The sequence below is a fragment of the Chlorella variabilis genome, assembly GCF_000147415.1.
Source record: "Chlorella variabilis unplaced genomic scaffold CHLNCscaffold_18, whole genome shotgun sequence".
Classification (NCBI taxonomy): Eukaryota; Viridiplantae; Chlorophyta; class Trebouxiophyceae; order Chlorellales; family Chlorellaceae; genus Chlorella; species Chlorella variabilis.
The window spans coordinates 218,011-243,452 of record NW_005435070.1 but is presented as its reverse complement, the minus strand read 5'-3'; the positions used below and the strand labels follow the sequence as shown (position 1 = coordinate 243,452).

Here is a 25,442-nt window from a genome sequence, read left to right as displayed (position 1 = left end):
CACCTATCTATGCATTTCTACCTTTCAGTTGTTTCCCTGGGGCTACGGGACTGTACTGCTACAGCCTCACAGTTGGGCTGTGCTCCTTCTCTGAGACACCAATCGTGATCAACCGGCTTCAAGTCGCCTGCAACTCCCACGCCGCGTGCCGCGTTGGTTGAGTGGCGTTGTTTTGAGCATTCAGGGTATTCAAGCTGTGCTGGCCTCTCCTCCTGTGGCCGCTTGCTTCCCTTCGAACATGGCCCCTACAAACTGTATTGATTTCGGTACCCCCCCCCCCTGCATGTCAGCCACCCCGACCCCCGCGGTCTCTGTGCATAACTCTTTCTTTTGCCGCCACATGCAATACACCCTCCATCATCCCAAACAACATGGGAACCAGCACGGGGCCGCTGATGACCTCAGCTTGCTTGCTCCCGCCTCATCCCAGCGCCGCGGCTACTGCTGCCGTGCCTGCCGGCGCGGCTGCCACCGCGCCGCGCGGCGGCGTCAGCGACGCCACCTCAGCTGCGTTGCGCTTGGTCACCGTCAGCAGCATGTGGGAGGACTCCACCAGCTTGGACAGGGCCCCCTGCGTCTGCAAAATAACTCGGTCAAATGCCTCCTGCGGTGTTGGGGGTGGGAGGAGGCACTGTTGTGTTCACAGGGATTGGCAGGAGGGTGCTGGGTGGCGGGGCGGCGGCCTCGGCACACCTTGGCCGCCTGCCGCTTCTCCAGCGAAGCCTCCAGCTGGCACAGGCGGCGCTGCAGCACGGCGGCATCCTGCAGCGGCAAGCATGGCAGGGTCCTGGGGTGGCGGTGGTGGGGGGTTGCCACAACTGAAGCATCAGGCGCTCTGCATCTTTGCTCCCAGCACACCTGGGCTAGACGTGCCCGCTCCGCCTCCTCCTCGCGGGCGGTCGCCACCAAGCTGGCCCGCTGCTGCTGCAGCTCCTCGAGGCCTGCAAGCCGGTGGCGGCGGAGCCGCAGAGCGGCGGCGGCGGCAGTTGCGGTCAGGCGGTGCCGCTGGGGAATGCCGCGCCATTCATTTTCGTGTCGTTATGTCATGCATTTCGACAATACCGCCCAAACCAAGCAGCGCAGCCCAAGTTGACTCGAATGCCCAACATGTGGGCCGCCACTCACAGCTGGCGAGCTGGGTGACGTGGGACTGGAGCGTGGCCGACTGCTGAGCCATTTTGGATGTCGCGTGGGAGCAATGGAGGCCAAAATGTGCAGGTGTGCTGCGTGCTGCGCTTCGGGGATCTTTCTCATCGCCCCCTGGCGACCCAAAATCGCTCCGCCGCGCCCAGCCAGGTCGTGGAACTGCTTCCCTGCCTCCCTCCCAGCCTCTTCGCAGCCGAGCAGGATGCAGTCCGCCACCCTCCGCTCCAGCTTCGCGGCTCGGCCCGCCACCCGGGTGAGCACAGCGATTGCAGCCCCTCCAGGCGCCTGGAGGGCTCCGATGCCAGCCATCCAGCACCCTGGGGCCGCCGCGGCCCTACCTTAGCCACTCAATGGCGTGGACAAAACCCGCTACGCTAAGGCAGCAGCGGCAGCAGCGGCCCCAGCAGGAGCCCTGTGCTCAATCGCAGACGAACATTTCAGCCCAGCTGGGCCTCGGCAGCCGGGGTGGTGCCAACCTGCTCTCGCCGTCGCCCCTCCCTACTACCGCGGCGGCCCTGCGGTGCTGCGTGTTGACCCGGCTGCTCCTTGCTGCCTGTGCTGCAGGTGGCGCGCCCCGCCCGCGGCAGCATGGTCGTGCGCGCCGGCTACCTCGGCAGCGCCACCAACCAGGTGCGCCTGGCGGCGGCACAGCCAGCAGTGCATTGTGCTCGGCACTTCCGATCCGCGAGGGCACCATCATAGCCCCGTGCCCGCAGCAGCCACCAATGTCGGCCAGCACCCGCCAATTTTTTCTTTCCACCCGTGCCCTCCTGCAGATCATGGTGCTGTCCACCTTCCTGCCGCTGGTGGCCGGCCGCTTCGGCCTGGCGCCCACCTCCACCCGCCACACCGACCCCGGCTGCAAGCTGCTGCCGGTGGACAAGGCCGCCGGCCTCTACTCCGCTGACCCCGCTGGTGAGCGCCGGGATGGATCTGATTTGCTGCGGAGGGAGGGAAGGGCAGGCTGAGCGCATATCTGGCAGCGTGTTTTCACAGCCTCGGGCTGAGCGCATCTCGGGGCGTCGTGCCGCCTCCGGTCCGCCGGTCGTTCCCAGCTGCACACATGTGCGGGCGCCCACCTTGTGTGCTTTGCTTTCCCCCGGCGCAGGCTTCAACGCCGTGGATGTGCTGGCTCTCGGTAAGAGCTCGCTGCTTCCCCGTTGTTCCGGCCGCGGCAGCACGCTCAGCATGCTTGATGCAGTTCCCCAAACTTGTGTGCGACTCATGTCCCAACTGACTAGCTCATGCATGGCTTGTATGTGATGCGACAGGTGCTCTTGGGCACGTCATTGGAGTTGGCATCGTGCTGGGTCTGAAGGGCACCGGTGAGCGGACAGGGCATGGGATGGGGATGCCGCGTGGCTGAGCGCCACATGGCGCGGGCCTTCCAGCTCTTTTGTTATGCCTGCGCCAAGCTGCTGATGTGTGTGCTTCTCATTGTTGCTGCGGCTCATTATCAAAGTGCTCAATTCTCAAAGGTTGATCCTCTGCACCCCGCGCCTGCCCCGTCTGCAGGCAACCTCTGAGCACTACCACCCCGCCCAGCTCCCTTGTATCGCCCGAGAAGAACAAACCCACCACCCACCCACCACCGCCACCCACCCTCTCTCTGCTGTGTTTGTAGCACGCTTGTAGCATGTGTACATGCATGTAGTACATGTAAGACGCACTGCTAATCCGGCGGGAAGGGAGGGGATAGGGAGAGGTGTGGCCACTGGCACCGCATCCGGCGGCACCTGATCCGCTGCTCAGCAGGGTTGACTGGCTATGCTGGGCATGCACGCTTACTTAAATGATGAAGGCTTGCAGAGGACAAACTTCTCCAACCTACACCACATGTGGTTGGTGGGGCCGGCGCCACGCTGGGCCCCTCGGGGTCAGCATGATGAAAGCTAGCGCCGCTGGCCTCGGATGCGTGCAATTGGCCATTCCGGTGTCGCCTGCGGCCTCCCTCTGCTCGCTTGACACTCGCGGGCCCACTCCCACGGCCACCCCTCACCTGCGTCGGCTCCCTGGCCCGATGGCCGCCGCCCAGCTCTCCGCGGCACGCTGCAGCCGCGTGATCGGCTCCCGCCAGGTCACGGCGCCCCGCAGGCTGCCAGCGGCCTCCAATGTGCGCAAGCTTGTGCTGAGCCGGGTGGCCCAGGTGGAGGCCAACTCCTCCGTCAAGCACACCGGTGGGTCGGGCGTGCCGCAATGCGCGTATGCGGGAGCCCTCCCGGACCCTACTCCGCCTGGGCGCCGCCGGTGCCGCCCCGCGCACCTGCCCACCGACAGAATGCTGGGTGCTGCAGAGAAAGCCGAGAAGAAGAAGCACAAGGAGGAGGAGGAGGAGGAGCTTGAGGGCAGCGAGGACGACGGTCTGAACCCGCAGCAGGCAAGGCCCCAGAGCCCAGCGCCTGTGCCGTTGCGGCGTGTGGTGCCGTGGGCGACCGTGTGGCCGTGATTTTGCGCGGCACGCCAAGCTCCGCAGGCTTGGCCTTGGAAAACACACCCCTGGCGCGGCGCAAACCCCGCCGGATTTTCTCACCGCCAGCTTTGATGCTATCCTATCACTCAGCACCTGGACCCGCCGCCAGTCCCGCCAACCGCAGCCCCGCCACCCACGCTGCACCACCCGCGCTGCGCCGCCCGCGCGCAGGTTGAGTCCTTCCTGTCAGTGCTCTGCGAGGAGACCGACATCGCCGAGGTGGAGCTCAAGATGGGCAGCTTCAAGATGCGCGTGCGGCGCAGCCTGAACGGCGCCGCCGCCGCCCCCGCCGCGGCCGCCGCGCCGGCCGCCGCCGCGCCCGCCCCCGCCGCCGCGCCGCCGGCGTACGTGCCCGAGGCGCCCGCCGCGCGCCCGGCCGCCGCCGTGGAGACTGTTGACGAGGATGAGAGCCTGCTGGATGTCACCGCCAACAAGGTGCGCCCACAAGACGGGCGGCGGCGCTCGTTTCGTTGTACCGCTGAACTGCTGCACCTTTTGGGTTTGTTTTTGTCTCTGTGGCGGCTCGTCACTCGCCGGCCGGTTGGCCGGGCCGGCAGGCGCGCCGCGCCTGTAGCTCTGTCGCTGCCGCCGCGCCGAGCAGGCATGGGGCTGGGCGGCAGGAGCGCGACTGCCAGCCCACACGCCCGCTTCGGCAAGCCAGCACAGCGCTGCACCCCACGGGATATCATCATCGCTGCCCCTCAACAAGGCAACCTCGCTGTCGCCCCCTGCGTAGGTGGGCATCCTGCGCCGCGGGCGGTACATGAAGGGCAAGCAGGTGGGCAAGGGGACCATGGTGCAGCCGGGCGACCAGGTGAAGAAGGGGCAGACGCTGGCCTTCATCGAGCAGCTGGGCACGCACTGGCCGCTGGAGGCGCCCCAGGTGAGCGCGCGCAGGCGCAGGGGTGGCGGCGTGGAATGAGAGGGATTTGGATTGTTGCTAGCCTGCGCATGTCTGGACCCCACCTGCGACCCCGCATGCCTGCCCGCCCGCGCGCTGCCTGCCTGCCCGCGTGCCTGGCCCTTGGCTTCTCGCCCCCGCCGCTCACCCCTTTCCCTAACCCTGCCCCGTCCCCTGCCATGTGCGGCGCCGTGCCGCAGGCGGGCGAGGTGGTCGAGTTTCTGGTGGACGAGGGGTCCCCCGTGGAGTACAAGCAGCCGGTGCTGGTCATCGCGCCCTTCTTCGGTGAGCCCCGGAACGCCGCTGGCCCCACTGGCCGTAGCCCCTCCTGCTGCCCCTGTACTTACTAGCAGTACATACTAGTCAATATAGGGATATCTAGTAATAATTGCGTGGCCCGATTCGTGTCGGTCGGGGCTGGCCTGCCTGGCGTTGCTGGTTGGGGGCCTGGTTGGGGAGTGCGAGATGGCGTCGATGCCGCCGCCGCTGCTGCCGCGCTGGCTGCCCGGGCGCCCCTGCATCCTCCGCCTGCACCCGGCCTCCCCCGCACTGATGCACTCTCCCGCCCGCCCACCCGCCCGCCTGCCGCTGCTGGGATTTTTCTTGGCGAAGGTGTGTCGAGCCCCGGCTATTCTGTTTAATGGCGTTGCCACGACCGCTGGCTCTGCCGGTGCGTGCGGGCTGAGCGCAGGCTGGCCCATGCGCCCACCCTGGGCTCGTCTGCTGGAGACCCCTGCACATGCAGGGGCCACCGCTCTTGGCGTTCCCGCGGGGGGTGGTGCTGCTCACTCTCTCGCTTCCCATGTGCTCCATGCACTGCATGTCTCTCTCCTTGCCTCTCACGCATCGTGTGCCGGCCACCCTGGTGCAGGCGGGCACATCATTGGCGACCGCAAGCATGCCTGATGCCGCGCCGGATGCTGAGCGCCCTGCCCTTGCTCGAGGGCGTTGCCATGCGCCGACCGTGCGCCTGGCTGGCCGGCCGGGCCCGCGGCGCGTAGCCTGCTCGACGGCCCCCAGCACACATGTGCCAGTACCTATTTTCCCCAGACCGCTGTCTGCGTCGCGCCAGGCTGCGCCCGCCCGTGGCGAGTGCACTGCGTTTCCCTGTTCCGTCCCGCCTGCCGGCGCCTGCTTTCTCTCGCTCCCCGTCTCACTCCAGCCTCTGTCCCGCTGGCGCGCGTTGTGGTGTGGCCGCGGGCTGGCCAGAGCCAGCCCGCGGCGGCGGTGTCCCCTCCCTTTCTTTTTTCCCGCACCCTCTTCCAACCATTCATCGCCTCTGGACAGCCATTCCCCTGTACTGCTGAATGCGCCCGCCACCGGGTTTTTGCTGCTTGCGGCTGTTGTAAGCACTGCGCACGAGAGTCACAGAATGCCCGCTGGCAAGGAAGCTGGGGTCGGGAAGACAGCGCTCGTCGACCAAGTAGGCATGCGTGGTGAGCCTGCCCTGTGCAGGGAGACTCCAGTCTGCATGTCAGTCTTCTTTCTTCTCGCCCGCCGGCTTCTGCCTGCCCGGCGGCAGCTGCTCCAAGCCGCCTTCCTGCTCATCCCTGGCGCCGGCAGGTGCCGCCGCGCCTGCCTCGCCCTCCGCCGCCGTCGCCGCCATCTCCCTCCTGAGCCTCTCTTGCTGGCCAGCCACGCGCGCCGCCACCGCGCGCCGCGCAGCCTCCTGGTGCAGCTTGGGCGGTACCGTGGTGCGGATGATGTACAGCACAGTTTCCAGCAGCATGGCAATCATCATCAACACCAGGCCCACCATGGGATGCTGCGGCAGGGAGGCGGGTGTGGGCGGGAAGGGTGTGGGTGTGTTGGGGTGGCGGTCTGTGTGTATTGCACCACACCCAGGGAGATCAGCCACCTGGCAACATGAGCAGGGTGTACCAGCCCGCCGAGCTGCCGTACGCACTGCGGCGCCGGCCGTTGTGCATGCCATCCAGGCAGCCACGCGCGGCCCGCGTGCAGCCGGGGCCAGGCCCCGGCGGCGGCGCCCCACGTCCATGCCAGCTGGCGGGCTGGTAGGCTGGCAAGCGTACCCACCAGAGCGCGGTTGCTGGTTGCCGCCATGCCCAGCACATGGCCGAAGATGTAGAAAGCGGCCATCATGGCGAGCACATGCACCCCAAACGAGATCTGCTGGCGGTAGGTGGCCAGCCCGCCCTCGCGAGCCGCCGCCGCCGCGCGCTCCCCCTGCAAGAAGTACAACGGCGTGTGAAGGCGTGGCGCCCGGGGCCAGGCCAGGGAAACTAGGGATATAGCCCGGCCGAGCTCGGGCGAGCGGCGGCTCGCCCAAGCAGGTGCGCTGGCCCCAGGGGAGGGGCTGCGCAGGCCCATACAGGCCCGTGGTGCAGCAGGCTCGCGCCCAGCCCTCCACGATACCCACAGGACCTGCCGAACCGCGTGACCTGCACCCACCTGCGTCACATCCGCCACCATGGCGTCATACTGCGCCTGCTCCAGCCGCGCCCGTAGCTCCTCCAGCCGCCGCTGCAGCTCCGGAGGCTTGCCCTCCCGCCTGCGCGGCTGCGGGAAGGCGATGGCGCTGCCGCGGCACAGCTGCAGAGACACGCGGTGAAGGAGAGGGTCGAGGCCGGGCGCTGGAGCAAGTCGGGCGGCACGGCAAGCTGGCCCACGCACCAGCCCGCCACCAGGGCTCCCTCCCCGGCCCCAGCCGACCTGGTCTAGCGGAGGCACCGCATCTGCTCCCTTGTGCTGCTTGACGAACTGCGCGGCGGCCTTGACTGTCGCCCAGTCCACGCTGCCGCTGGCGCCTGCGCCCACCGCCGCCTCGGCAGCAGCCCTCACGTCCTGCAGTGCACAGGCGGGCCCACCGCGCGCTCAGGCGTCGTGTGCAAGCATCATTTGCACGGCAGCACGGGAAGACAGGGCTGGGGCGCACCTGGGGGACGCCCTGATCAGTGGCGGCCTCCTGCAGGAGCTTCTGGATGGCGGGAGTGAGCTTGAGCAGCATGGCATTTGTGGGGGTCCAAGGGAACGCATGCAAACAAGGGGACAGGCCGCATTTGGCCCCTCTGGAGCCCTGCTGGCGAGGACATTAGTGAGAGCGGCCTACAGCTCCCAGGCAATCCCTGTGCATCTTTCACGAGCAGGGTGTGAGAGCAATTGAGCACCCACACTGCCGCCCCCGTTTTTCGACGAGCAATAACGGAGGCTTTGTCCTCGCTCTGCCAGCCCGCACCATTGGCCCACCGCAATGATGCTGTGAGCCTGAGCAAAGCGGAAGGCGTCAGGTGCGCTCCTGCCGAAGCCCTGCCACTCCAAACTCGCCCAACAGCCCTACCAGCAGCGTCCCGGGCCGCTCCAGGCAGCGTGCAGTGCTGCTTGACATCTGACGGACACGTTGGCGGCGCCGTGGAGTGGCGGCAGTGCCACCCAGTCCTGGGCCGCCGCTGCCGTCGCCGCGGGATGCCGGCGGCCGCACGCCGCCGACTGCCCTGCGTGCCCTGCCCTCCTGCCTCCCTGCAGGAGCAGGAGCCTTTGAGCAGCCCTGTGCCACTGCATGGGCGGGGAGCTCCCACCCGACGCAGCACATCTGAGGGTGTCGGCGCACGCGCGCCTGCGCAGGCTCAGTGCTACCGCGGTCCAGCCCGCCTCCCCTGCCGGCTCCTCGCCCACCCGCACCAGGGCCGCCATCACACTCGACGTGTGGCAGCCCGAGGCGGCTGGCGGCGAGGGCATGACGGTGGCAGGCAGCGGCGCGGCCGCCGACGTGGCGGCAGCGCCGCCAGGCCTGCCGCCGCTGCTCAACGGCGCCGCCCACGAGGCGTCGCCCTCTCTGGGCGGCTCCTCCGACCAGGCCAGCCCCCGCTTCCTGGAGCTGCTGCGCAACTCGCTGCCGCAACCCGACGAGGACGGCGACAGCGGCAGCGGCAACGGCAGCAGCGCGCCCAGCGCCGCCGGCGCGCAGCACCCGCCGCCGTCCGACACGCTCGCCCAGCTGCACGCGCTCAACGGCGGCGCGGCGGCCGCGGCGGCCGCGGGCGCGCCGCTGGCAAACGGCCGCGCGCCGGGCAAGCCCCACAAACGCGGCTTGCTTGGGCTGTTCAAGTCTGGAAAGAGCAGCAAGCAGCAGCACCAGGCCAAGGGCATCGCGGCACCAGGCGCCAGCTCAGCAGCCAACGGGGGCGGCGGCAGCAGCCGCGGCAGCAAGCACACCAGCGAGGGCGGCGGCAAGAAGAAAGGCGGCAGCTGGTTCAGCAGCAGCAAGGCTCCAGACAACCCTGCAGCCAAGCCGCCGCTGCCCCAATCCTCGCCCCTGCCCCCGGCGGCGGCGGCGGAGCAGGGGCAGCGAGGCGTGCTGCTGCCAGGGCTGCCCGTGCTCGCGGCTGCCAGCACCGATGGCACCAGCATTAGGTCAGAGGATGCTGCCGCGGCCAATGGCGCCAGGCACGACTCTGCGCTCTCGTCGCGGCATGCCGTCGCCTCGACTTTAGTCGATTATTCCTCCGCTTCTGACTTTTCCGGTGGGGCCTTGGCAGCAGCCTGCCGCTGCTGCTGCATTCCGCCGCCGCTTGGCAGCCCGCCGTGCCTTGCTCCTCCTCCTGGCTGACTGCCGTGACCCCACCTGCCCTGCCCTGCCCTCTGCAGCGCCATCCAGCGCCCTGCCCTCGCCGGTGGCTGGCACGCTGGGCCTGCCTCCTGGCGTGGATGCGCCGGCGAACGGCAAGAAGGGGCACAGGTGCGCGTGCCAGCGTCCCTGCATTGCATGCCGTTTCCCTCGACACCACCCGTTCAGTATCACCCCACAGCCCCTTGCTGCTTCGGGGGCAGCCTCACCGAGCACCTCCCAGCCAGCCAGCCAGCCAGCCTAGCCTGGCCTGACACCGGAGCACGCCTGCCGCTGCTTGCAGCCGGCATCGCTCCCTCACGTCCATGCTGGTGCCCGGCTGGCGGCGGCGCAGCCGCCACCCCTCTGGTGCGCCCGCTGCGCTGCAAACGCGATCAGCCTTGCCTGTCCGCTCCGTTAGCGCTGTGGCACGTGCGACTGTGACTGTGGCTCGCCTGGCGCGCCGTGTTGGTTCCACTTTTGCACTGCGGCTCACAACTGGACTGGCTCCACCTGTCTGCCCTTCCCTGCGCTGCAGCGGGGAGCGAGGGGGAGCTGGCGGGGGATGTGACGCCCACGCGCGGCGCCGCCACGCCCTCCCACTACAGCAGCCCCGCGCCCAAGTCGGCAGAGGCGTTGGCGGCGGCGGCGGCTGGTGCGGCGGGTGGGTACTCCTGCTTTTGGCTTGGCACCAGCCTCCACTGGCGGTGTGCTGCTCGTCTGGGCGGCCGATCTCATGTTCTTATCATCTGTTTCTGGCAGCTGCGGGGCTGGCCCTGGCTTGCCGGCAGCACAAGGGGCACGCTAGCACACACCAACACACCATGCCGCGGTGTCGCCCGCCGCTGCCTGCAGAAGGCGAGATGATTCAGCCGATTCTCGCGGAGCCACGGCCGCCGCTGCTGCCGCCCGGCACCACCGGCCTGCGCAACATAGGTGTCCGTCGCGCTGCCGCCGCCGCTGCTGCGCTGTGTGTTCTGTCGGCCTTCTTGCATACGGCAGGCCGCCGTAAACCTCGCTTTCAGCTTCATCCCTTGCCCCACCAGCTGCCTCCTAACTCCACCCTGCCGCCACCTGCTCCTGCAGGCAACACGTGCTTTGTGAATGCCGCCCTCCAGTGCCTGCGGTACACGCCCGGCCTGCCGCTGAACGTCGCACCGGACCTGCTGCAGCGCGTCAAGCAGCAGCAGCAGCCGGGCGGCCCTCAGGCGGCTGGCGGCGACGAGCTGGAGCCTGCAGCAGGGGAGGAAGTGCATGCTCAGGCGCTGGCGCGAGCCTCAATGGACAGCCGGGCGCCTGCGGCCCTGGCTGCCTCCCGGGGTCTGGAGGAGGAGGAGGAGGTGGAGGAGGGTGCTGTCGGCAGCACAGCGGTGGCCTCTGAAAGTGGCAATGCGCCAGCTGCCGATGAGGCAGCAGCCGGAGAGGAGGCGGCTGCTGGGGCGGAGGCGGCAGGGGCAGCTGGCGAGGGCAAGCGTGCCGAGGCCGAGCCTGCTGCGGCGGAGGCGAAGGAGGGCAGCGAGACAGAAGCAGGGGCACCCTCTGAGCGCGAGGCAGCAGCAGCACCAGCAGCAGGAGGCCAGCCGCCGCCAGGGCCGGCGCCGCCGCCACCGGCGCCGCCGCCACAGCAGCAGCAAGTGCCCGCCAAGCCACAGCGTCCATCCAGGGGAGAGCTTCTCAAGGCCTTTGCCGACCTGGTCTCGGAGCTCTACCTGCCGCCCGCGGGCAGCAACGGCAGCGCCGTGTGCGCCACGCCGCTGCTGCGCACGCTGCGCGCCTTCCCCATAGCAGGTGACGACCCACGCCGAGGCCTGCTGCCGCCGGAGCTTGCCTGCCACTTCACTAAATCCGTCCCGCTTCATGCAACAGCAGCCCTGCCCGAAAAACTGCAGAGTGCACGTGGCCACATGCCGTCGTTTCCCCCTAGTCCTCCTCCTGATCTGCCGCGCCCTCCTCCCTTCCTGTTGCCTGCCTCCTCTTCCTCCTCCTCCTCCTCCTCCTCCTCCTCCTTGCAGCCGACTACTTTGATGGCGGCCAGCACGACTGCCAGGAGGTGCTGCGGGTGCTGATGGACTTGCTGCATGATGACCTGGTGAGCTGAGGCGGCGCTGAGGTGGCGCTGACGTGGCGCTGATGTGGCAGCTGGTGGTTTTATTTATTAAAGTCAACCCTCCAAAACACTCGCATGCTTGTGGAGCTTGGGTTGCTGGTAGCTAGGTCTGGGTTCAGCAACTGACTTAAGCTTGGGCTGAGTCACATTTGCTTCAAATTGTGGTTCGTGCTGCAGAACCGGGCGCCCCCTCGGCAGCCGGCGCAGCCGCCAGCGGCGAGCGCCAGCGACGCGGCGGCAGCGCCAGAGGCTGGCAGCAGCCCGGCGTCGCCCCGGCAGCGGCAGGAGGAAGCAGCGGATGGGCCTGCCGCGGCCGCGGCCGAGGCGCAAGAGGAGCATCCGCAGCCCTCGCCGCGGCAGGGCGAGGCCGCGGACGGCGCAGGCTCGCAGCAGGGCTCGCAGCAGCAGCAGGATGAGGGGGAGGGCACGGGGGAGGGCAAGGAGGAGCGGAAGGAGGACGAGGGGGCCAAGGCTGACCGGCTGTGGCAGCAGTACCTCGAGCGGGACAGCAGCGTCATCACAGACCTGTTTGGGGGCCAGCTGCAGGCGCGTGCTGCTCCCCAGCGGCCAGCGCTGGCGCCGTGTGCCTCCATCGCTGCCTTGTATGTTGACCCGCCGTCAGCCGCGTCCCCTGCCATGCATTCCCCTGCCTGCCCGCCTCCCTCACCTTGCCGTCCGTCCGCCCCGCCTGCGCCTGCAGAGCTCGGTGACGTGCCACAACTGCGGCGGGCGGTTCACCATGTATGAACCCTTCTGGGACCTCAGGTGGGCGCCCGCGCGGCCGTGCCTGCAGGACAAGGCAGCAGCCGCGCGCTGGCGCTGCCCCCGGCCGTTGCCTACTGGTGCCTCGCCTGTCGGGCCACGTGCCCCCTCCAGCCAGCCCCTCCCCGGGTCGTACCTCCCATGCTTGCTGGGCATGACGGCTTCCTCCCTTGTCCCTCCTCCCTCCCTCCCTCCCTCCTCGCAGCCTGCCGCTGGCCAAGGAGGCCAAGGGCGGCAGCTTCTCGTGGCTGGGCCTCAAGGGCTCCACACCCGCCTCCATCCAGGACTGCCTCACCGCATTCACGGCAGACGAGAAGATGGAGGTGAGCTGCGCTGCGCTGCGCCGTGCTGTGCTGCACTGCACCGTGCTGTGCTGTGCTGCGCCGTGGTGTGCTGCGCTGTGCTGTGCTGTATGAGCATAACATCTGACTTCCGCGGCTGCAAAGCAGCCAGCAGAGCAGCGCGCCGCCGCCGGGCCGCCCCGCTGCTCGCAAGCCACCCCCCGGCTCACTTGCCACTCGCACCAGACACACGCTCGCGCACTCGATGCACGCACACACACTCCCGAGGGCCCACCCTGCCTACCTGCCTGCCTACCTGCCTGCCTGCCTGCCTGCCGCCGCAGGGCGCGGAGGCGTTCCACTGCGAGACGTGCCGCGACAAGACGCCCGCCACCAAGCACCTGCGCCTGCACCGCTTCCCAGAGGTGCTGGTGCTGCAGATCAAGCGGTTCAAGTACAAGGTGGGCTGAGCAGAGCAGGCAGCTGGCAGGCGTTGGCAGCGGCAGCTGGCAGTGGTGGTGGGAGGGGCAGGTGTGTGTGCTGGTGGTTCATGAGTTCTGCTGCTCTGGCCTGCCTTGAATGGGCAACAGGTAAATGCGACAGGGTCCGGGCGGCGATCCGCTGCGCCGCGGGCCCGCTCTCCCAACCGCTGCGCCGTCGCTCCTGCGCCTGGATCCCCGCCCCGCAGGGCGCCAGCACCGACAAGCTCACAGCCAACGTCTCCTTCCCGCTCAAGGCGCTGCGCCTGCACCAGTACGCCTCGCCAGAGTGCCCCGCAGGGCCCGACGAGTGCACCTACGAGCTGTTTGCGGTGTCCAACCACTACGGCAACCTGACCGGTGCGGCGCCACGCCGCGCTGCGCTCTGTTCTGCTGCGCTGTGCTGTGCTGTGCTGTGCTGTGCTGACCCAAGTATTGATGCGCGCTCTGCTGCGCTGTGCTCCTCCCAGCCCTGCAGCCTGCGCGCTTTTTCCACCCTGCCCGGCATCCTGCGCTGTTTGCTGGCCGGCGCCAACCCCGCCTCGCCCCCCCTCCCCTCCCCGACGCAGGGGGCCACTACACCGCCATGTGCCGCGTGCCGCAGGCGGGCGGCCAGGAGGCCTGGTACTCGTTCAACGACGAGCAGGTCACGAGGGTCGGCGCCTCGCAGGCACGTTCCGCTGGCGCGCGCTGCGCGCGGCGCGCCCTGCCAGCGCCCTGCCAGCGCCCTGCCAGCCTCCTGCCCTTCCCGCACGCGCGTCGCAGCGCTCCTCTGCCTGTGCAGCGGCCATGCGCGCACTGTGCGACGACCGTGCGCCCTCCCTCTCCCTCATTGCCCTCGCTCGCCCTCGCTGCCTCGCCCTCACTGCTGCAGGTGGTGTCGCAGTACGCATACATCCTCTTCTACGTGCGCTCCCGCAGCTCCACCGCCGCGCACCACCGCAGGAACCACAGCGCGGCCTCGGCCGGCGCGGGCGGCGGGCAGTGAGGCGGCCCGCTGGCCTGCCCGCGCCTCGTGGCGCCAGCGCCTGCTCCCGCGCATCGTGGGCTGAGCGGGGACAGCAGAGTGGGCATGCTGGTGCTCTCTCCTCCGCGGCCATCCTGCGCTTCTATTCTGTCGGCGCCCCGATGTTGAGTTGCTGACAACTGGGGCACCTGTCGGCGGCCTCCCTGTCTGCCCAGGGCTGCAAACTGGTACCTTTACACCGTTTCAATCTTTGTCCGTGATTGGTCCTTCTCCAACTCCCTGTTGCACCCTGTTTCCTTTTTTCAGTGCAGCCTGCCATACTCTTTGCTACTTTTTACCCTCTGCCTGTGTTTCCCCCGCTGCTCAATCGCAATCACACCCAGCATTGCAGTACAGTACGTTATGCATCGCCCTCTCATTCGCTCCTCACTTTTGGCGGCATTGCTGGCGCCGCTCGGCCGCCGCTCAGCGAGGCGCTGCCATGCCGCAGCGCTCCCGCTGCTGAACTAGCAAACTCCAAGTTCTTGTGTGTGTCCTGATGGCAGCTTGCTGTCTGTAACCCTCAATTTTTCAGCGCGAGGTGGAAACCTGCATTTCAATGGCGCCATACCCGCCTGGTTGGCGGCCAGCAGGCGGAGGAATTTGATTAACGTCCAACGCCGCATTGGGCGTGCTCACATTCATTTCCCGATCTCTCTCTGGCCTTTTGCCGCGCCTCACTGCGCCAGAACGCGATGCCGAAGCGCAAGGCGGCCGAGGCGCTGCCAGCCTCCATAGCGCAGGAGCCTGCCAGCACCAGCGGCACGGGCCCCTTTGTCGTCTACTTCCCCAGCCGGTTTGACCCGAAAGGCGGGGTGGCATGCGAGTGGCAGACGTATGCGCACAGCGAGCGCAAGAATCAATATATGGTGGTCGCCAAGACGGTAGGTGGCCGCCGATGGCAGCGCATGCGCGCCAGGACGCCCGTTCCAAGCTGCATGCACGCCCGCCGCCAGCCGCCGCCGCCGCCCACCACTCCCTCTTGGTGCTCCCACCTGTGCTGCATCGCTTGCAGAAGAGCAAGGTCGACTTTGTTGGCAGCACCTCCCATCCCGAGTACAGCAGCGCGCTGCCCTGCAGGTGCCAGGCGCCGGTGCCCCCGCGCCTGCCACCGCCGCTGCTGCCTGCCCGCCATGAAGCTTCTGCCGCTATGCATGCCCGTAGCAAGCCCCGCAGTCAAAGTCCGACAGCTACCCGATCCAAATGGGTCTGCTGCAAGAAAACCGGCTGCCAGAGCGAAGCAGAGCATCAGTACTGGCTGAGCGGCGCCCGTGGCCGCCCAGCAATTCAAAGCTCCGCACATCCTCGCGCCCTGCTGCCCTCAATCCCTGCCGTCAGCGCCCCGCTGCCGCGTTTGTCCGCTCCTTCACTGCGCAGCCTCTCAGCACCAATCTGTCCATCCCTTATGCTACCAATCTCCTGAACTTGCCCACCTCCTCTGCCCGCCCGCCTCCCGCGTCTGCGAGCCGCAGGTATGCGCTGGGCCTCTTCAGCCGGCGGTCGGGCAAGCTGGAGGTGATGCCCGCGGAGGGCGGCAAGATACTGCGGCTGGAGCCGCGGGTGCGGGGGGAGAGCTACGAGGCGCGCGGCACCACCACCGTCATCGAGCAGGGCGGGCTCAAGGATGCCAACATGCGGCTGGTGGAGGAGTTTGGGTCGCAGGTGCGGCACTGACCCTCGCCCTGCCTGCCTGCCTGCTTGCTTGCTTGTGCTGCGCTGTGCTGTGCTGTGCTGTGCTGTGCTGTGCTGTGCTGTGCTGTGCTGTGCCATGGTTGCTGCGGGGATGGGCTGCCTGCTGCTGTTGCGCTTGGCTGGCACGCGGCCTGCGCGGCGGGCGGCCCTGCTGCTGAGTGGGGCTGCAGGGCTCCCGGACTCGCACAGCGTGGTGGCTCCAGGCGCCTGCCTGCCTTGGATGCGACTGACTGGTGGTCTGCCGCCCCACCTGGCCCACTGCAGCGGCGCAAGCGGCAGCTCAAGGCGCGCGAGGCAGGCAAGGTGGAGGCGGGCCACGTGTCGGCGGGGGCGGCGGTGCTGGGCATGATTGCCAGTGTGGGGGCGGAAGCAGCGCAGACCAAGGTGAGTCCTCCGGGGATGCCTGCAAAGGCCTGCCAGCCCTAGCTGGGAGGCAGGGCAGACGCTGTGGTGCATTGTATGCTCTGGGTGGGGCTGAGGGAGGGCCATCCACCAGCCTGCCTAGCACATCACCCACACTCCTTGCCACAGCTACACACTGGCTGTCCCCAGCCAGCTGCACCTCCCGACCAGCCATGCACACCCCATCATGCGCACATACCACATCGGGCCCGCAGGAAGAGGTGATCAGGAGCAGCCTGGCGCACCGCAACATCCCGCCGCACCACGCCGACGCGCGGAGCGCGGGGGAGGCGTACCGCAGCGACGAGATCGTACCGCTCAGCTTCCGCGACGCCCTGGAAGTCACCAAGCTGTTCCCCGCGGAGAACAAGCCCGACTACCGAGCCCAGCTCAAGGCCAGCGGCATGGTGAGCGCTGGCCTGGCCCTTGGGGTGGGGCAGCTCGGTCTACCAGGATTGGCAGCTGCCGCTGGGGTCTGGATGGCTGGGGTTGTTGCCGGCGGGCCTGTGGCTGGCCTGGCAGGCGGCAGGAGCGGCCTGCCTGCAGCCCAGCCCGGTCTGCTGCTCTGCAGCCTGTCCCTGGCTGAACGGACGTGCGCCCGCAGTTGCACATGCACACACACCCTTTCCCCTTGGCTGCTCGCCGGCCGCAGTCTCAACTACTGCCACAAAGCGGCTGCAGTCAGCCACCCCGGCCCACCTTCAGCTCCGCGTTTCCCGGCCCTTCCCTCCTGCCGCAGTTTGGCGCCGGCTACGTCTTCTCCCGCCTGGGCCTGCTGTCCACGCAGGACCGCGAGCTGCGTGAGGAGCGGTGCCGCATGCTGACGCTGCTGGGCCACCTGCTCAAGCTGCAGCAGGCGCGGTGGGGGCATCTCAAGGAGGGGCCCGGGGGGCTGGAGGAGCTGGCGCAGAAGGTCAAGGCTGCGGTGAGCGGCGGCCGGCGGCGGCGGGAGCGCAGCCTCGTCTTGCCCCGGTGGCTGCGCGCTTCACAGTGGCTGCGCCGCTCGGGAGCGGCGGGGGTGCCGTGCTGGCTCCCTGTGATGCATGTCTGCGTTCCATGCCGCCTCCTGTACCACCTGCTGTACTGCCTCGCCTACCTCGTTGCCAACCCCTGCCTGCGCTGCAGCCCAGCGTGCTGGAGGGACTGCTGAGCCTGTTTTACACAGAAGAGGCGGGCTTTGAGGGGCGCAAGTACCTGATGAGGTGAGGACGGTACCACGAGGGCAGTACAGCCTGGTACCGCTGGCAGCATGGTCCCTGCTTGGGACGGCGCCTGCCCCCTGATGCCGGGGAGAGCGTGGGCTGCTCACCACGGCAGGTGTGTCCTGCCGCCCACCAAGCCTGCCGCCCCTGCGCCCCTGCCCCTCCCGCCCCGCAGCAAGGAGAAGCGCAGCCTGCTGCTGGGCTGGATCCTGGTGCTGGCTGTGCGGGTGGAGCCGCAGTGCTGCCTGGAGGCAGACAGCTTCCAGGCAAGGAGGCAGCAGCCGCGGGGCAGGGAGGGACGGAGCAGGGGCCCCCGACCGTTCTCGGTGCCACCGCTGGCTTGCCCTGAGCCCGCCCATCTGCCCGATGCATGGGTCCCTCCTGCGGGCCGAATGCGCCGCCATGGCACCTGGATCAGCCCTTTCAGCTGGCCGCCCCCCTCCCCATCCCGTTGCTGGGGCTGCCTGGCCGCAACCCCGCCCCTGCCTCATCCCCCCTCATCCCCCTCACCCCGCGTCCCTGCCCCTGCCTGCTCACCCCACCTCCTGGTACTGCAGTGCCTGGCGGACGAGCTCAAGGTGCGGCCGGGGGAGCTGGTGCAGCGGTACCGCGAGCTGGGGTGCGTGGATGTGGCCACCACCACCACCTCGCCAGAGGGCACCCGCACGCGAGGGCACCGGGTGAGCCTGGATACCAGCCGGTACCCCGGCAGCCGGTATCCCTGGGCCTGGGTTGGCTGCCGTGGAGGGGCAGCCGGGGTGTGGCCGGGAGCACGCGCCGCCGGCTGCCAGCGCTACGTAGGACGAGCATGGCTGGGAACCTGACAAGCTCCTCCGCTAAACAATCATGCTGCGCGCCTGCAGATCACGCTGATGCCGCAGTCTGCAGAAGAGAAGACGCTGGGAGACTACTTCCCCGCCCTCAAGCTGGGCGGCCGCAAGCGGTGAGGGCTGGCGCTGGGAGCTGGCACGGCGCTGAGCTGGCACGGCGCTGAGCTGGCACGGCACGCGCCGCCTGGCGCCTGGCTGCGCTGTAAGAGCAAACAGACGTTACATATGCCTCGCCCCAATAGAGACGCATGATCCACATCGGGGGGCAGGCAGACCCAAAAAGGAAAGAAGACGCAGTAATCAGTGCCTATTCGTTTCTGGCCAGCCCGCATGCCTGGCGGGCGCAATCATGGGGCCGGCGCGTGTGTGTGTGCGGGCGTGGGTCGTGCGGGACGTGGGCCCGCCGTCCCGGCAGCTGTGAAGCCGCCGGCAAATACAAGGGATCGGGGGAGGGGAGAGCAACAGCAGGAAGGGGGGAGAAGGGCGGGGGTCGAACGATGAGGGGCGCCAACACAATTTGGGGCTACCCCAAAACAGGGGCGGAGACAGGCGGGGGTTTGCCGGGGGGCCACCAGGCCAGCCGAGGGCGCTCTGCGCCCTCGGTCCACCCATCCGGCAAAGGCAGGTGCAGGTGGGGCGGAGGGGCCCCTCAGTACGACTCGCTCCACTCCTTCTCCACCTCCCCCTGGCTCAGGTAGTACTGAAGCGCGTTGACGGTGAGCTGGCACATGGGGTCTGCGGGCGGGGGTGGCGCGTGGGGACAAGAGTGTGTGTGTGTGTGTGTGTGTCAGGGGTGCAAAAGGCAGCCTGCAGGAGTTGGCGGAGCGCCCGCACGCGTCTGCCGGGCGAGCAGCAACAAGCGGGCGCATGCGACGGCGTGGCTGGCGGGCGGCGCTCACCAGACAGAGGCTCTCCGTGGTACCTGCAGGCAGGCAGGCAGGCAGGCAGGCAGGCAGCGGCTGCAAGTGAGCGGCTCGAGTGGGGAAAGCGCAGCGCAAGTGCCGGTGCCCCCGGCTGCCGGCGCTGGAACAACCCCACAGCCGCAGCACAAGATGTGGATGATGCAGCGCCGCCCAGGCTGGCAGGATGCTGAGGCTGGGCACCCAGAACCAGGCGACAGCCACGCAGGCTGCCCGCCCACGCCAGGCCCGGCTGCCCAACACGAGCTGCCGAACAAGCTCATTGACTTGCGAGCAAGCTCATTGACGCAGGGCACAACCGCTGGGGGCTCACGTGATGTTGAACCGGTCCATGGCGTTGCGCCCGATGGTGTCCACCTCAGCCGACACGACGTTCAGGTTGACGTCCTTCAGCACGCGCACAATGTCTGCGCGGGGGGTGTGGGAGGGCGGGGTGGCAGGCAGGGCATGAGGGCAGGCGAGCGGGTTGCGGGCAGCAGGCTGCGGCTTGGTTGGATGCGTGCGCGGGCAGGGCCGCGGGCAGGCGGAGGAGCAGGGCGCCGGCGGGCTGGACGCCAGCAGCCCGGCATGTACGCGGCGCAACCCATCCACCCAGCCAGCCAGCCAGCCAGCCAGCCAGCCAGCGGCTGCCACCCACCCGTGAGCAGGCCGGGCCTGTCGAGCGTGTTGACCAGCAGCACGGAGTGGGTGCCGGTGGGGTGCTCCCGCACCTCGATCTGGGTGGAGATGCCGCGCTTGGCGCCCAGCGGCGCAGTCGGGTCTATGTCGCGAGTCACCACGGCTGCGGGGCGACACGGAGCAGGCAAGCGTGTGGGGCGGGCAAGGGAGAGACAGGAGGCAGGTCAGCAGGCAGGCAGGGCGGGCGGGTGGCTGGAGCGAGGGAGACGTGCTGGCTGGCTGGCTGGCTGGCAGGCAGGCAGAGCACGGGCGCAGCGCCCGCTTTCAGCCCCGCTGCCCCTGCCGCCGCCCGTGCTGCCGCTGCAGCTCGACAGAACCGAACGGGACAGAGAGGGCGCACCCTGGCGCGCGGCGGGGGTGCCCCAAGCCAGCTGCTCCCCAGACTCTGGGTGGAACTGCAGCAGGTTCTGCAGGATGGTCAGCCGGATCTCCTCCAGCTTGGCGCTCCTGACGACCTGCGGTACCGTGGTACGGACGCAGGGCGGCAGGCGGTACCGCTTTTGAGGGGGCCGCTCGGGCAGCGCCACCGTGGGCAGGCACGCTGGGCAGGCAGGGTGCGGCCAGCCTGCCCCATCCCAGCCCTCACAGGAGTTCAGAGCCAAAAAACAGGTGTGCGAAGCTGCCTGCCCTGCCTGCCCTGCCGCATCCGATGCGCCGGCCACACCTTCTCACTGGTGCGCATGTCGGTCACGTAGAACTTGTGCTCCCGGTCGCTCTTCAGCTTGGCGCGGCGGATGTTGAGGCCCAGCGCCTTGAGAGAAGCAATCTGCGGCAGTACACCGGCGGTACAGGCGGGGTGCCAGGTGGGCGGCCTGCGGCTGCGAGCCTGCCACTGCCTCCTCGGGGCCTTGCCCGCTGCCGCCGCCTGCCGCGAGGCAGGCGGCGGCTGCAGCCCTGCTCAGGCTGCCCGTGCTGACAGGTCACTAGGAACCCCGCCTGCTATGCCATGCATGACCGACGCCTGCCGCCGCCGCGATCAGCCACCAACCTCACCGTGTCAAGCAGCTCGCCCAGGCGGTCGCCATACTCGACGGACACGATGGTGGCAAAGGGGTCGCTCTCGTTGTCGATCTTCACCACAGGCTCAGGGATGGCCGAGGACGAGGTGCCATTGGCGGTGGCACTCTCCGCCGCCCTGCGGCAAAGAGGGCAGCACCCAGCTGGTGGGCCTCGGGGCCCGCCCCGACCGCACATGCATGCCAATGATCGAATGCGGATTGCCGTGGCTAAAGTTCCCGGTTCCAGCACCCAGCAGACATGGCTGAGCTGAGCACAAAACGTGCAAGACGGGCGCTTGGCGGCGGCGCTTGCCTGATGGGGGGTAGCCGAGCGCGGTAGCGCTGCGACGCTGCGCTGCGGGGGGCTGGCCTGCAGACAGCACAGGGGAAGGGCTTGGTGGGGGCCAGCGGTAGTTTGCGGCGCTGGCGATTCCGGCTGGCCCTGAAGGGTTCTGGCGCCCACCTGGCCTGCTTGGCCGGCCTGCAGGCGGCCGCAACCGCCACAGCCAGGGGCGGGCAGGCGCAAAGAGCCAGGGCCTGCTGCATAGCGCCACGCTCCTGCTCGGTTGCGTCTGGACTGTCTGGCGATCAATGGGACGGCTCGCAGATGCACATGGCAAGGGGGCGGCGGCGCCAGCCTGTCGGCACGACGCGTCGCGACGTGGCGGCCCTGCTGACTGCTATTCGCTGTGTATGAAAAGCTCCTGCGGTGATTCGACACTTTCGGCGTACCGAAAATTGCAAGCAGTAGAGCCCAACTGCTGCAGTAACCCCATCCTGCTGACACTCGGCACAGGGTGTCGACTGGGCGCCGACCCGCAGCGGACTTACGGCCACACGGGCTGTGAGGGCGGTGCTAGGGACTGCAAGCAAGGTTTTACAAAGCAAAATCCCATCATGCGGCAATTTTTTGTGTGACCAGGCAGAATCATGTGACGCTGTGCCACCGCTCCCACCGCTCCAGCAGCGGCAGTCTGGCTTGCAAGGACCGCAGCACCAAGGCGGGAGTTCTGGCAGTGCTCTTGATCAAGAGCCTATGCAGGCCTGGCAAGCCAGACAGGATTTCCACATCTGCTTTGGTCAGTGCCAGCGTTGGATGAGAACTCTCATCCAGCTCCAGGCTATAGAGGGAAGCAGCTCCCGACACCGCAGCCGGCAGAGAGACGAAAGGAGAGAGTTGGAAGATGCCGAGGTGCCCGCCCTGGTCGCTGATCCAGCTCGGGCGCAAGTTGAAGCTTACAGCAAATAGAAAGCAGTGACTGCAGGGAATGTAGAGAAGCAAAAGGAGCGGGGCGGCCACCCCGAGGCGGGCCGGGCCCAGCGGCTGCTGCAGGTGCCCCTGTGCGGCTGGCGCGCCCTGGCACTTTTTTTAAGGGGCGATGCCGCACCGCGCGCCAGGCCCCGCCTAGTCCACCTTCACGTTCCTGAATATGCGCCGCACAAAGGCCAGGGAGCCCAGGTAGCCGATCGCGCCGCACATGATGCTCAGGCCTGCAGCGCCCGGCACAGCAGCCGCGCCGCCTCGGCTCAGGCCCCACTCAAGAGCCCGGCAGCCACGCGCCCCTGGCAGGCTGCTGCTATTGGGCGTCTTGCGATGCATGCCGGCGGGTGTGGTACAGCAGCAGCAGCAGCAGCCACCGGGGAGGCTGCCACCCTAGACGCGCCTCCTCGCTCCCTGCAGCGCCCCTGGGAGCGCCCTCACCTAGGCAGAACATGAGGGTGTACCCAAAGTAGAAGGCTGTCTGGAAGAAGCCGGTCATCTTGGTCTTCATCACAAAGTAGTGCACGCTGTACAGCATCACGTACAGCGCTGCAGGCGGGCAGGGGGCAGGCGGGCAGGGCAGGGAGTAAGGTCAAGAAGCGATCAGGAAAGGCAGAGGGGGTGGGTGGGGGTGGCAGGGGGCAGGCCAGGCAGGACAGGGGGTTCGAAGGAAGGGGCCGAGGGAGGGGGGCAGGCGCGCCGGGCGGAAGGGCAGGCTGGGCAGGGCTGCAGACGGGGCCGAGGCAAGGGCTGCTTGTAGCAGCGGCGGGCTGATCAAACAGAGGTGAGCAGCAGCCTACATGTGGAGGCGCCGGCTGAGAAGGCGGTCCAGTGCCAGTGGTAGTTTTCGGCGTTGAGCAGGAAGTAGGTGCCCACGATGGTGACGCAGACCTGGCGGTACAGGTGGTAGGGGGGGCGGCGGTACAGGGAGGCAGTACAGCTCCGGTCAACAGCGGCATCGACAGCAGACAGTGAGGTGTGTTTGTGATCTTTTCAGGGTGAGACGCAGGGGGCACGGCTGGCACCACGGCGCTGCCACAACCGGCGACGGGCGCAGGCTCACAGTCACGATGAGCAGGATGAGAAAGACGAGGAGGAAGAAGCCGTACACGTAGTACACCTGCAAGTACGGGAGAAAAGGAGGGGGAGGGTGCAGGGCAGGCCAGGGCGGCAATCAATCAATCAATCAGTCAATCAATCAGGCGGCGTCCACCACGAACTGGCAAGCGGGACCTCGTGGCCTTTCTGCAAGGCACCGCCTCCCATTCCCTCACCACCCACTCAGCCACCACACACTCCAGCACAGAACAAACGGCCCACGCCGCCAGCCCGCCTCGCAGCTTCAGGAAGGAGTCGGGGCCCCCACCCCCCACCCCCATGACACACACACACACATACACACACACATACACACACACCGCGGCCTTGCAGGCCTGCAGCGACCCCCGCAGCCACACCGCCCGCCCACCTCGCAGCTTCAGAAAGGAGTCAGGACCCCCAACCCCAGGCCTGCAGCGACCCCCCGCAGCCACACCGCCCGCCCACCTCGCAGCTTCAGAAAGGAGTCAGGACCCCCAACCCCAGGCCTGCAGCGACCCCCCCCAGCCACCGCCACACCGCCAGCCCACCTTGTAGTTCCAGAAGGACGTGAAGATGAAGTACATCTCGATGAAGATGGAGCCAAAGGGGAGGAGGCCGCCCACCAGGGCGATGATGTGGGGGCGCAGGTACCACTTCTTGTCGGGGATGGGGGAGGGGATGCGCTTGACCCTGGAGGAAGGAAGAAAGTTCGTAAGCAAGAGGGGCGTGGTTGAGGAGAGGGGGAGGGAGATGAGCAGCACAGGAAGGGAGGGGGGAGAGGTGATGAGGGATACGAGGTGAGCTGGAAGAGGCCTGGCTGGAGGAGGAGGCGCGGCGCATGGGAGCTATTGAGCTGGCATCCATGCAGGCGTGGGCACGCAGCCAGCATCCCAGTGCAGCCAGCGCGGCAGCAGCCGGCATCCCGGCGCGCCACCCGCGCACCTGCACGGGTGGTCTGGCGCGCCCGCCCAGTTTCGTCCCACCACGGTGCCGAAGAGGCAGAGCGGGAAGGAAATGAACATCCAGATGAGCAGCACGATGACAATAGATCCAAAGGGTACAGCTGCCAGCGACTGCGGGGGCAGGCAACCGGGGCAGCATGCAGCGGGCGGGGCGGCAGGCAGGTGAGCGGCAGCGCAGGCGGTTGGCGGGCCGCCGAAACGCCGTTGCTGCCGGCAGCTCCGGCGACCGGCAGCGCAGTCGCAGCTGGCGGCAGCTCTGTTGCGGGCATGGCTGCGGTACGGTACCGGCGGTACCGCACCTGGTAGAAGATGGCGATGGTGTTGAGCACAAAGGCGATGGAGAAGCAGGAGAGGGGGAAGAGGCAGGCGGTGACCAGCATCGTCTGGATCCAGTTCTTGCCCTCGTTGCGGGCGTAGAAGCCGCCGCTCACGTAGCTACGGGGAAGCGGGGCGCGGCGCGGGCAGACTTAGGTAGACGTGGGACCTCGTGCCTCACAGACCCATTGCACTACCCATTGCACCCATCGCAGCAGGCACCGGGCAGCTGAGCTCAGGCGGCAGCAGGCACAGCCGGGCAGGTAATGAAGGTTGGGGCCAGCGGCGGTGCCGCTGCCGCCAAATGCAGGCCGGCGGCTGGCGGGCAGCCGGGCCTCACCCGCCCACAAAGGAGGTGAGGGCGTAGCAGATGATGAACACGGTGACAATGGTGCCGCGCTCCACAAACAGCGTGCCTGCGGGACGGGGAGGCAGGGCGGGGCGGGACGGGTTTGCCACAGGCTTGCCACAAGCTTGCGCGTTCGGGGGCCGCTGGAGGAAGGCGCCTGAAGGACGCAGCAGCAGCCGGCCGGGCCCAGCACCTCTCCCTGCCGCCTTGTGGTCTCCCCCACCCTGCCACACCTGCTTTCCCCACACCCCCTCCTTTTCCCAACCTGCGATGGTGATGAGGATGACGGAGAGCACCAGCAGTGCCAGCTGCACGCCCGTGCCGATCAGCGCAGCAAGCACCTCCAGATACTTGGGCGGGCGGAAGACGTCGCCGTGAACCTGCGGGGCAGTTGAGCGGCAGCCGCCGGGGTCGGCACAGGGGCAGGGAGCGTGCTGGGTCGGAAGCGCGGATGGAGGGCCCCGGCTCGGGCACCCGGCCGCCTCCTGGTGATGTGTGCCGCTCAGCGTGTTGCCGTGGCCCTGCTGCTCGGCGTGCCCGGCACCACTCCTGCTGCAAGGGCACCCCCTCCTGCCATCGCTTCCTCCCACCTCCTGCGCCTCCCGCCTGCCCCCATCTCCTGCCGCAAACCCCCCACCTCCCCACTCCAGCGCAACTCCCAGCGCACTGCCCTCCCTCCCACCCCCGACTTCAACCCTGACTTCAGCCCTGACTTCACCCCGCTCCCCACACCACACCTGCCCCCTCTCCCCCCCCCCCGCGCACCAGCTTCCACCCGCTCTCCTCGTTCATGTCCCGCTCCAGGGACTCCAGGTCCTCTGCGTCGCGGGCGGTGTAGCGCGCGTAGTCCTTGCGCAGCGTGCGCAGCAGGATCATGGACACCAGGCCCGTCAGGAAGATGACCATCATGAAGGAGTTGAAGATGGAGAACCAGTGGATCTGCGTGTGGGTGGGGTGGGGGAGGGGGTGTGTGGGTGGGGGGAGGGGTGGAGTGGGGGTGGGGGCGGGGGGGGGGGGAGGGGGGGGGGGGGGGGGGA

At 68.3% G+C, this 25,442-nt stretch overlaps 9 protein-coding genes across 9 annotated transcripts in view; 5 read left to right on the top strand and 4 right to left on the bottom strand.

Moving 5' to 3' along the window:
• CHLNCDRAFT_136969 (hypothetical protein) overlaps nucleotides 1-161 on the top strand; it is a gene marked incomplete at both ends in the record, with an annotated part of 10,324 nt that extends 10,163 nt beyond the window's left edge. Inside the window, one exon of the mRNA XM_005845343.1 lies at nucleotides 73-161. Within this exon, the coding sequence (XP_005845405.1) occupies nucleotides 73-161 (89 nt within the window). The remainder of the gene's footprint in view (nucleotides 1-72) is intronic.
• Nucleotides 162-421: 260 nt separating this feature from the next.
• Nucleotides 422-1,177, bottom strand: CHLNCDRAFT_136968 (hypothetical protein; the record flags this gene model as incomplete). The annotated part of the gene is made up of 4 exons (XM_005845209.1): nucleotides 422-604; nucleotides 694-762; nucleotides 859-941; nucleotides 1,126-1,177. 4 exons carry the CDS (start codon nucleotides 1,175-1,177, stop codon nucleotides 422-424), a joined length of 387 nt encoding a protein of 128 aa, XP_005845271.1.
• A 171-nt stretch (nucleotides 1,178-1,348) lies between these two features.
• CHLNCDRAFT_136967 (hypothetical protein) lies at nucleotides 1,349-2,672 on the top strand (the record flags this gene model as incomplete). The annotated part of the gene is made up of 6 exons (XM_005845342.1): nucleotides 1,349-1,399; nucleotides 1,711-1,776; nucleotides 1,923-2,061; nucleotides 2,255-2,284; nucleotides 2,418-2,471; nucleotides 2,662-2,672. The coding sequence occupies 6 exons, from the start codon at nucleotides 1,349-1,351 to the stop codon at nucleotides 2,670-2,672; spliced, it is 351 nt and encodes a 116-aa protein (XP_005845404.1).
• A 494-nt stretch (nucleotides 2,673-3,166) lies between these two features.
• Nucleotides 3,167-5,423, top strand: CHLNCDRAFT_136966 (hypothetical protein; the record flags this gene model as incomplete). Its single annotated transcript, XM_005845341.1, has 6 exons — nucleotides 3,167-3,323; nucleotides 3,441-3,580; nucleotides 3,788-4,051; nucleotides 4,353-4,499; nucleotides 4,718-4,802; nucleotides 5,389-5,423. 6 exons carry the CDS (start codon nucleotides 3,167-3,169, stop codon nucleotides 5,421-5,423), a joined length of 828 nt encoding a protein of 275 aa, XP_005845403.1.
• A 568-nt stretch (nucleotides 5,424-5,991) lies between these two features.
• On the bottom strand, nucleotides 5,992-7,485 carry CHLNCDRAFT_136965 (hypothetical protein; the record flags this gene model as incomplete). The annotated part of the gene is made up of 5 exons (XM_005845208.1): nucleotides 5,992-6,282; nucleotides 6,555-6,704; nucleotides 6,930-7,070; nucleotides 7,191-7,322; nucleotides 7,414-7,485. 5 exons carry the CDS (start codon nucleotides 7,483-7,485, stop codon nucleotides 5,992-5,994), a joined length of 786 nt encoding a protein of 261 aa, XP_005845270.1.
• Nucleotides 7,486-8,034: 549 nt separating this feature from the next.
• On the top strand, nucleotides 8,035-13,698 carry CHLNCDRAFT_136964 (hypothetical protein; the record flags this gene model as incomplete). Its single annotated transcript, XM_005845340.1, has 14 exons — nucleotides 8,035-8,998; nucleotides 9,123-9,213; nucleotides 9,386-9,450; nucleotides 9,620-9,745; nucleotides 9,937-10,017; nucleotides 10,168-10,869; nucleotides 11,094-11,170; nucleotides 11,366-11,769; nucleotides 11,891-11,953; nucleotides 12,156-12,273; nucleotides 12,576-12,692; nucleotides 12,920-13,070; nucleotides 13,280-13,356; nucleotides 13,585-13,698. 14 exons carry the CDS (start codon nucleotides 8,035-8,037, stop codon nucleotides 13,696-13,698), a joined length of 3,150 nt encoding a protein of 1,049 aa, XP_005845402.1.
• A 713-nt stretch (nucleotides 13,699-14,411) lies between these two features.
• On the top strand, nucleotides 14,412-17,959 carry CHLNCDRAFT_136963 (hypothetical protein; the record flags this gene model as incomplete). Its single annotated transcript, XM_005845339.1, has 10 exons — nucleotides 14,412-14,600; nucleotides 14,732-14,796; nucleotides 15,189-15,378; nucleotides 15,673-15,792; nucleotides 16,026-16,217; nucleotides 16,550-16,735; nucleotides 16,936-17,012; nucleotides 17,188-17,239; nucleotides 17,570-17,743; nucleotides 17,876-17,959. The coding sequence occupies 10 exons, from the start codon at nucleotides 14,412-14,414 to the stop codon at nucleotides 17,957-17,959; spliced, it is 1,329 nt and encodes a 442-aa protein (XP_005845401.1).
• Nucleotides 17,960-18,491: 532 nt separating this feature from the next.
• CHLNCDRAFT_136962 (hypothetical protein) lies at nucleotides 18,492-20,984 on the bottom strand (the record flags this gene model as incomplete). The annotated part of the gene is made up of 8 exons (XM_005845207.1): nucleotides 18,492-18,577; nucleotides 18,742-18,764; nucleotides 19,076-19,169; nucleotides 19,400-19,543; nucleotides 19,781-19,895; nucleotides 20,105-20,206; nucleotides 20,434-20,575; nucleotides 20,902-20,984. The coding sequence occupies 8 exons, from the start codon at nucleotides 20,982-20,984 to the stop codon at nucleotides 18,492-18,494; spliced, it is 789 nt and encodes a 262-aa protein (XP_005845269.1).
• A 678-nt stretch (nucleotides 20,985-21,662) lies between these two features.
• Nucleotides 21,663-25,442, bottom strand: part of CHLNCDRAFT_36511 (hypothetical protein) — a 5,995-nt gene continuing 2,215 nt past the window's right edge. Inside the window, exons 6-15 of the mRNA XM_005845206.1 lie at nucleotides 25,171-25,344; nucleotides 24,671-24,785; nucleotides 24,397-24,472; nucleotides 24,041-24,176; nucleotides 23,722-23,852; nucleotides 23,328-23,469; nucleotides 22,763-22,819; nucleotides 22,500-22,590; nucleotides 22,141-22,248; nucleotides 21,663-21,929 (exon numbers count right to left, since the gene is read on the bottom strand). Of these exons, the coding sequence (XP_005845268.1) occupies nucleotides 21,844-21,929; nucleotides 22,141-22,248; nucleotides 22,500-22,590; nucleotides 22,763-22,819; nucleotides 23,328-23,469; nucleotides 23,722-23,852; nucleotides 24,041-24,176; nucleotides 24,397-24,472; nucleotides 24,671-24,785; nucleotides 25,171-25,344 (1,116 nt within the window). The 3' untranslated portion in view covers nucleotides 21,663-21,843. The remainder of the gene's footprint in view (nucleotides 21,930-22,140; nucleotides 22,249-22,499; nucleotides 22,591-22,762; nucleotides 22,820-23,327; nucleotides 23,470-23,721; nucleotides 23,853-24,040; nucleotides 24,177-24,396; nucleotides 24,473-24,670; nucleotides 24,786-25,170; nucleotides 25,345-25,442) is intronic.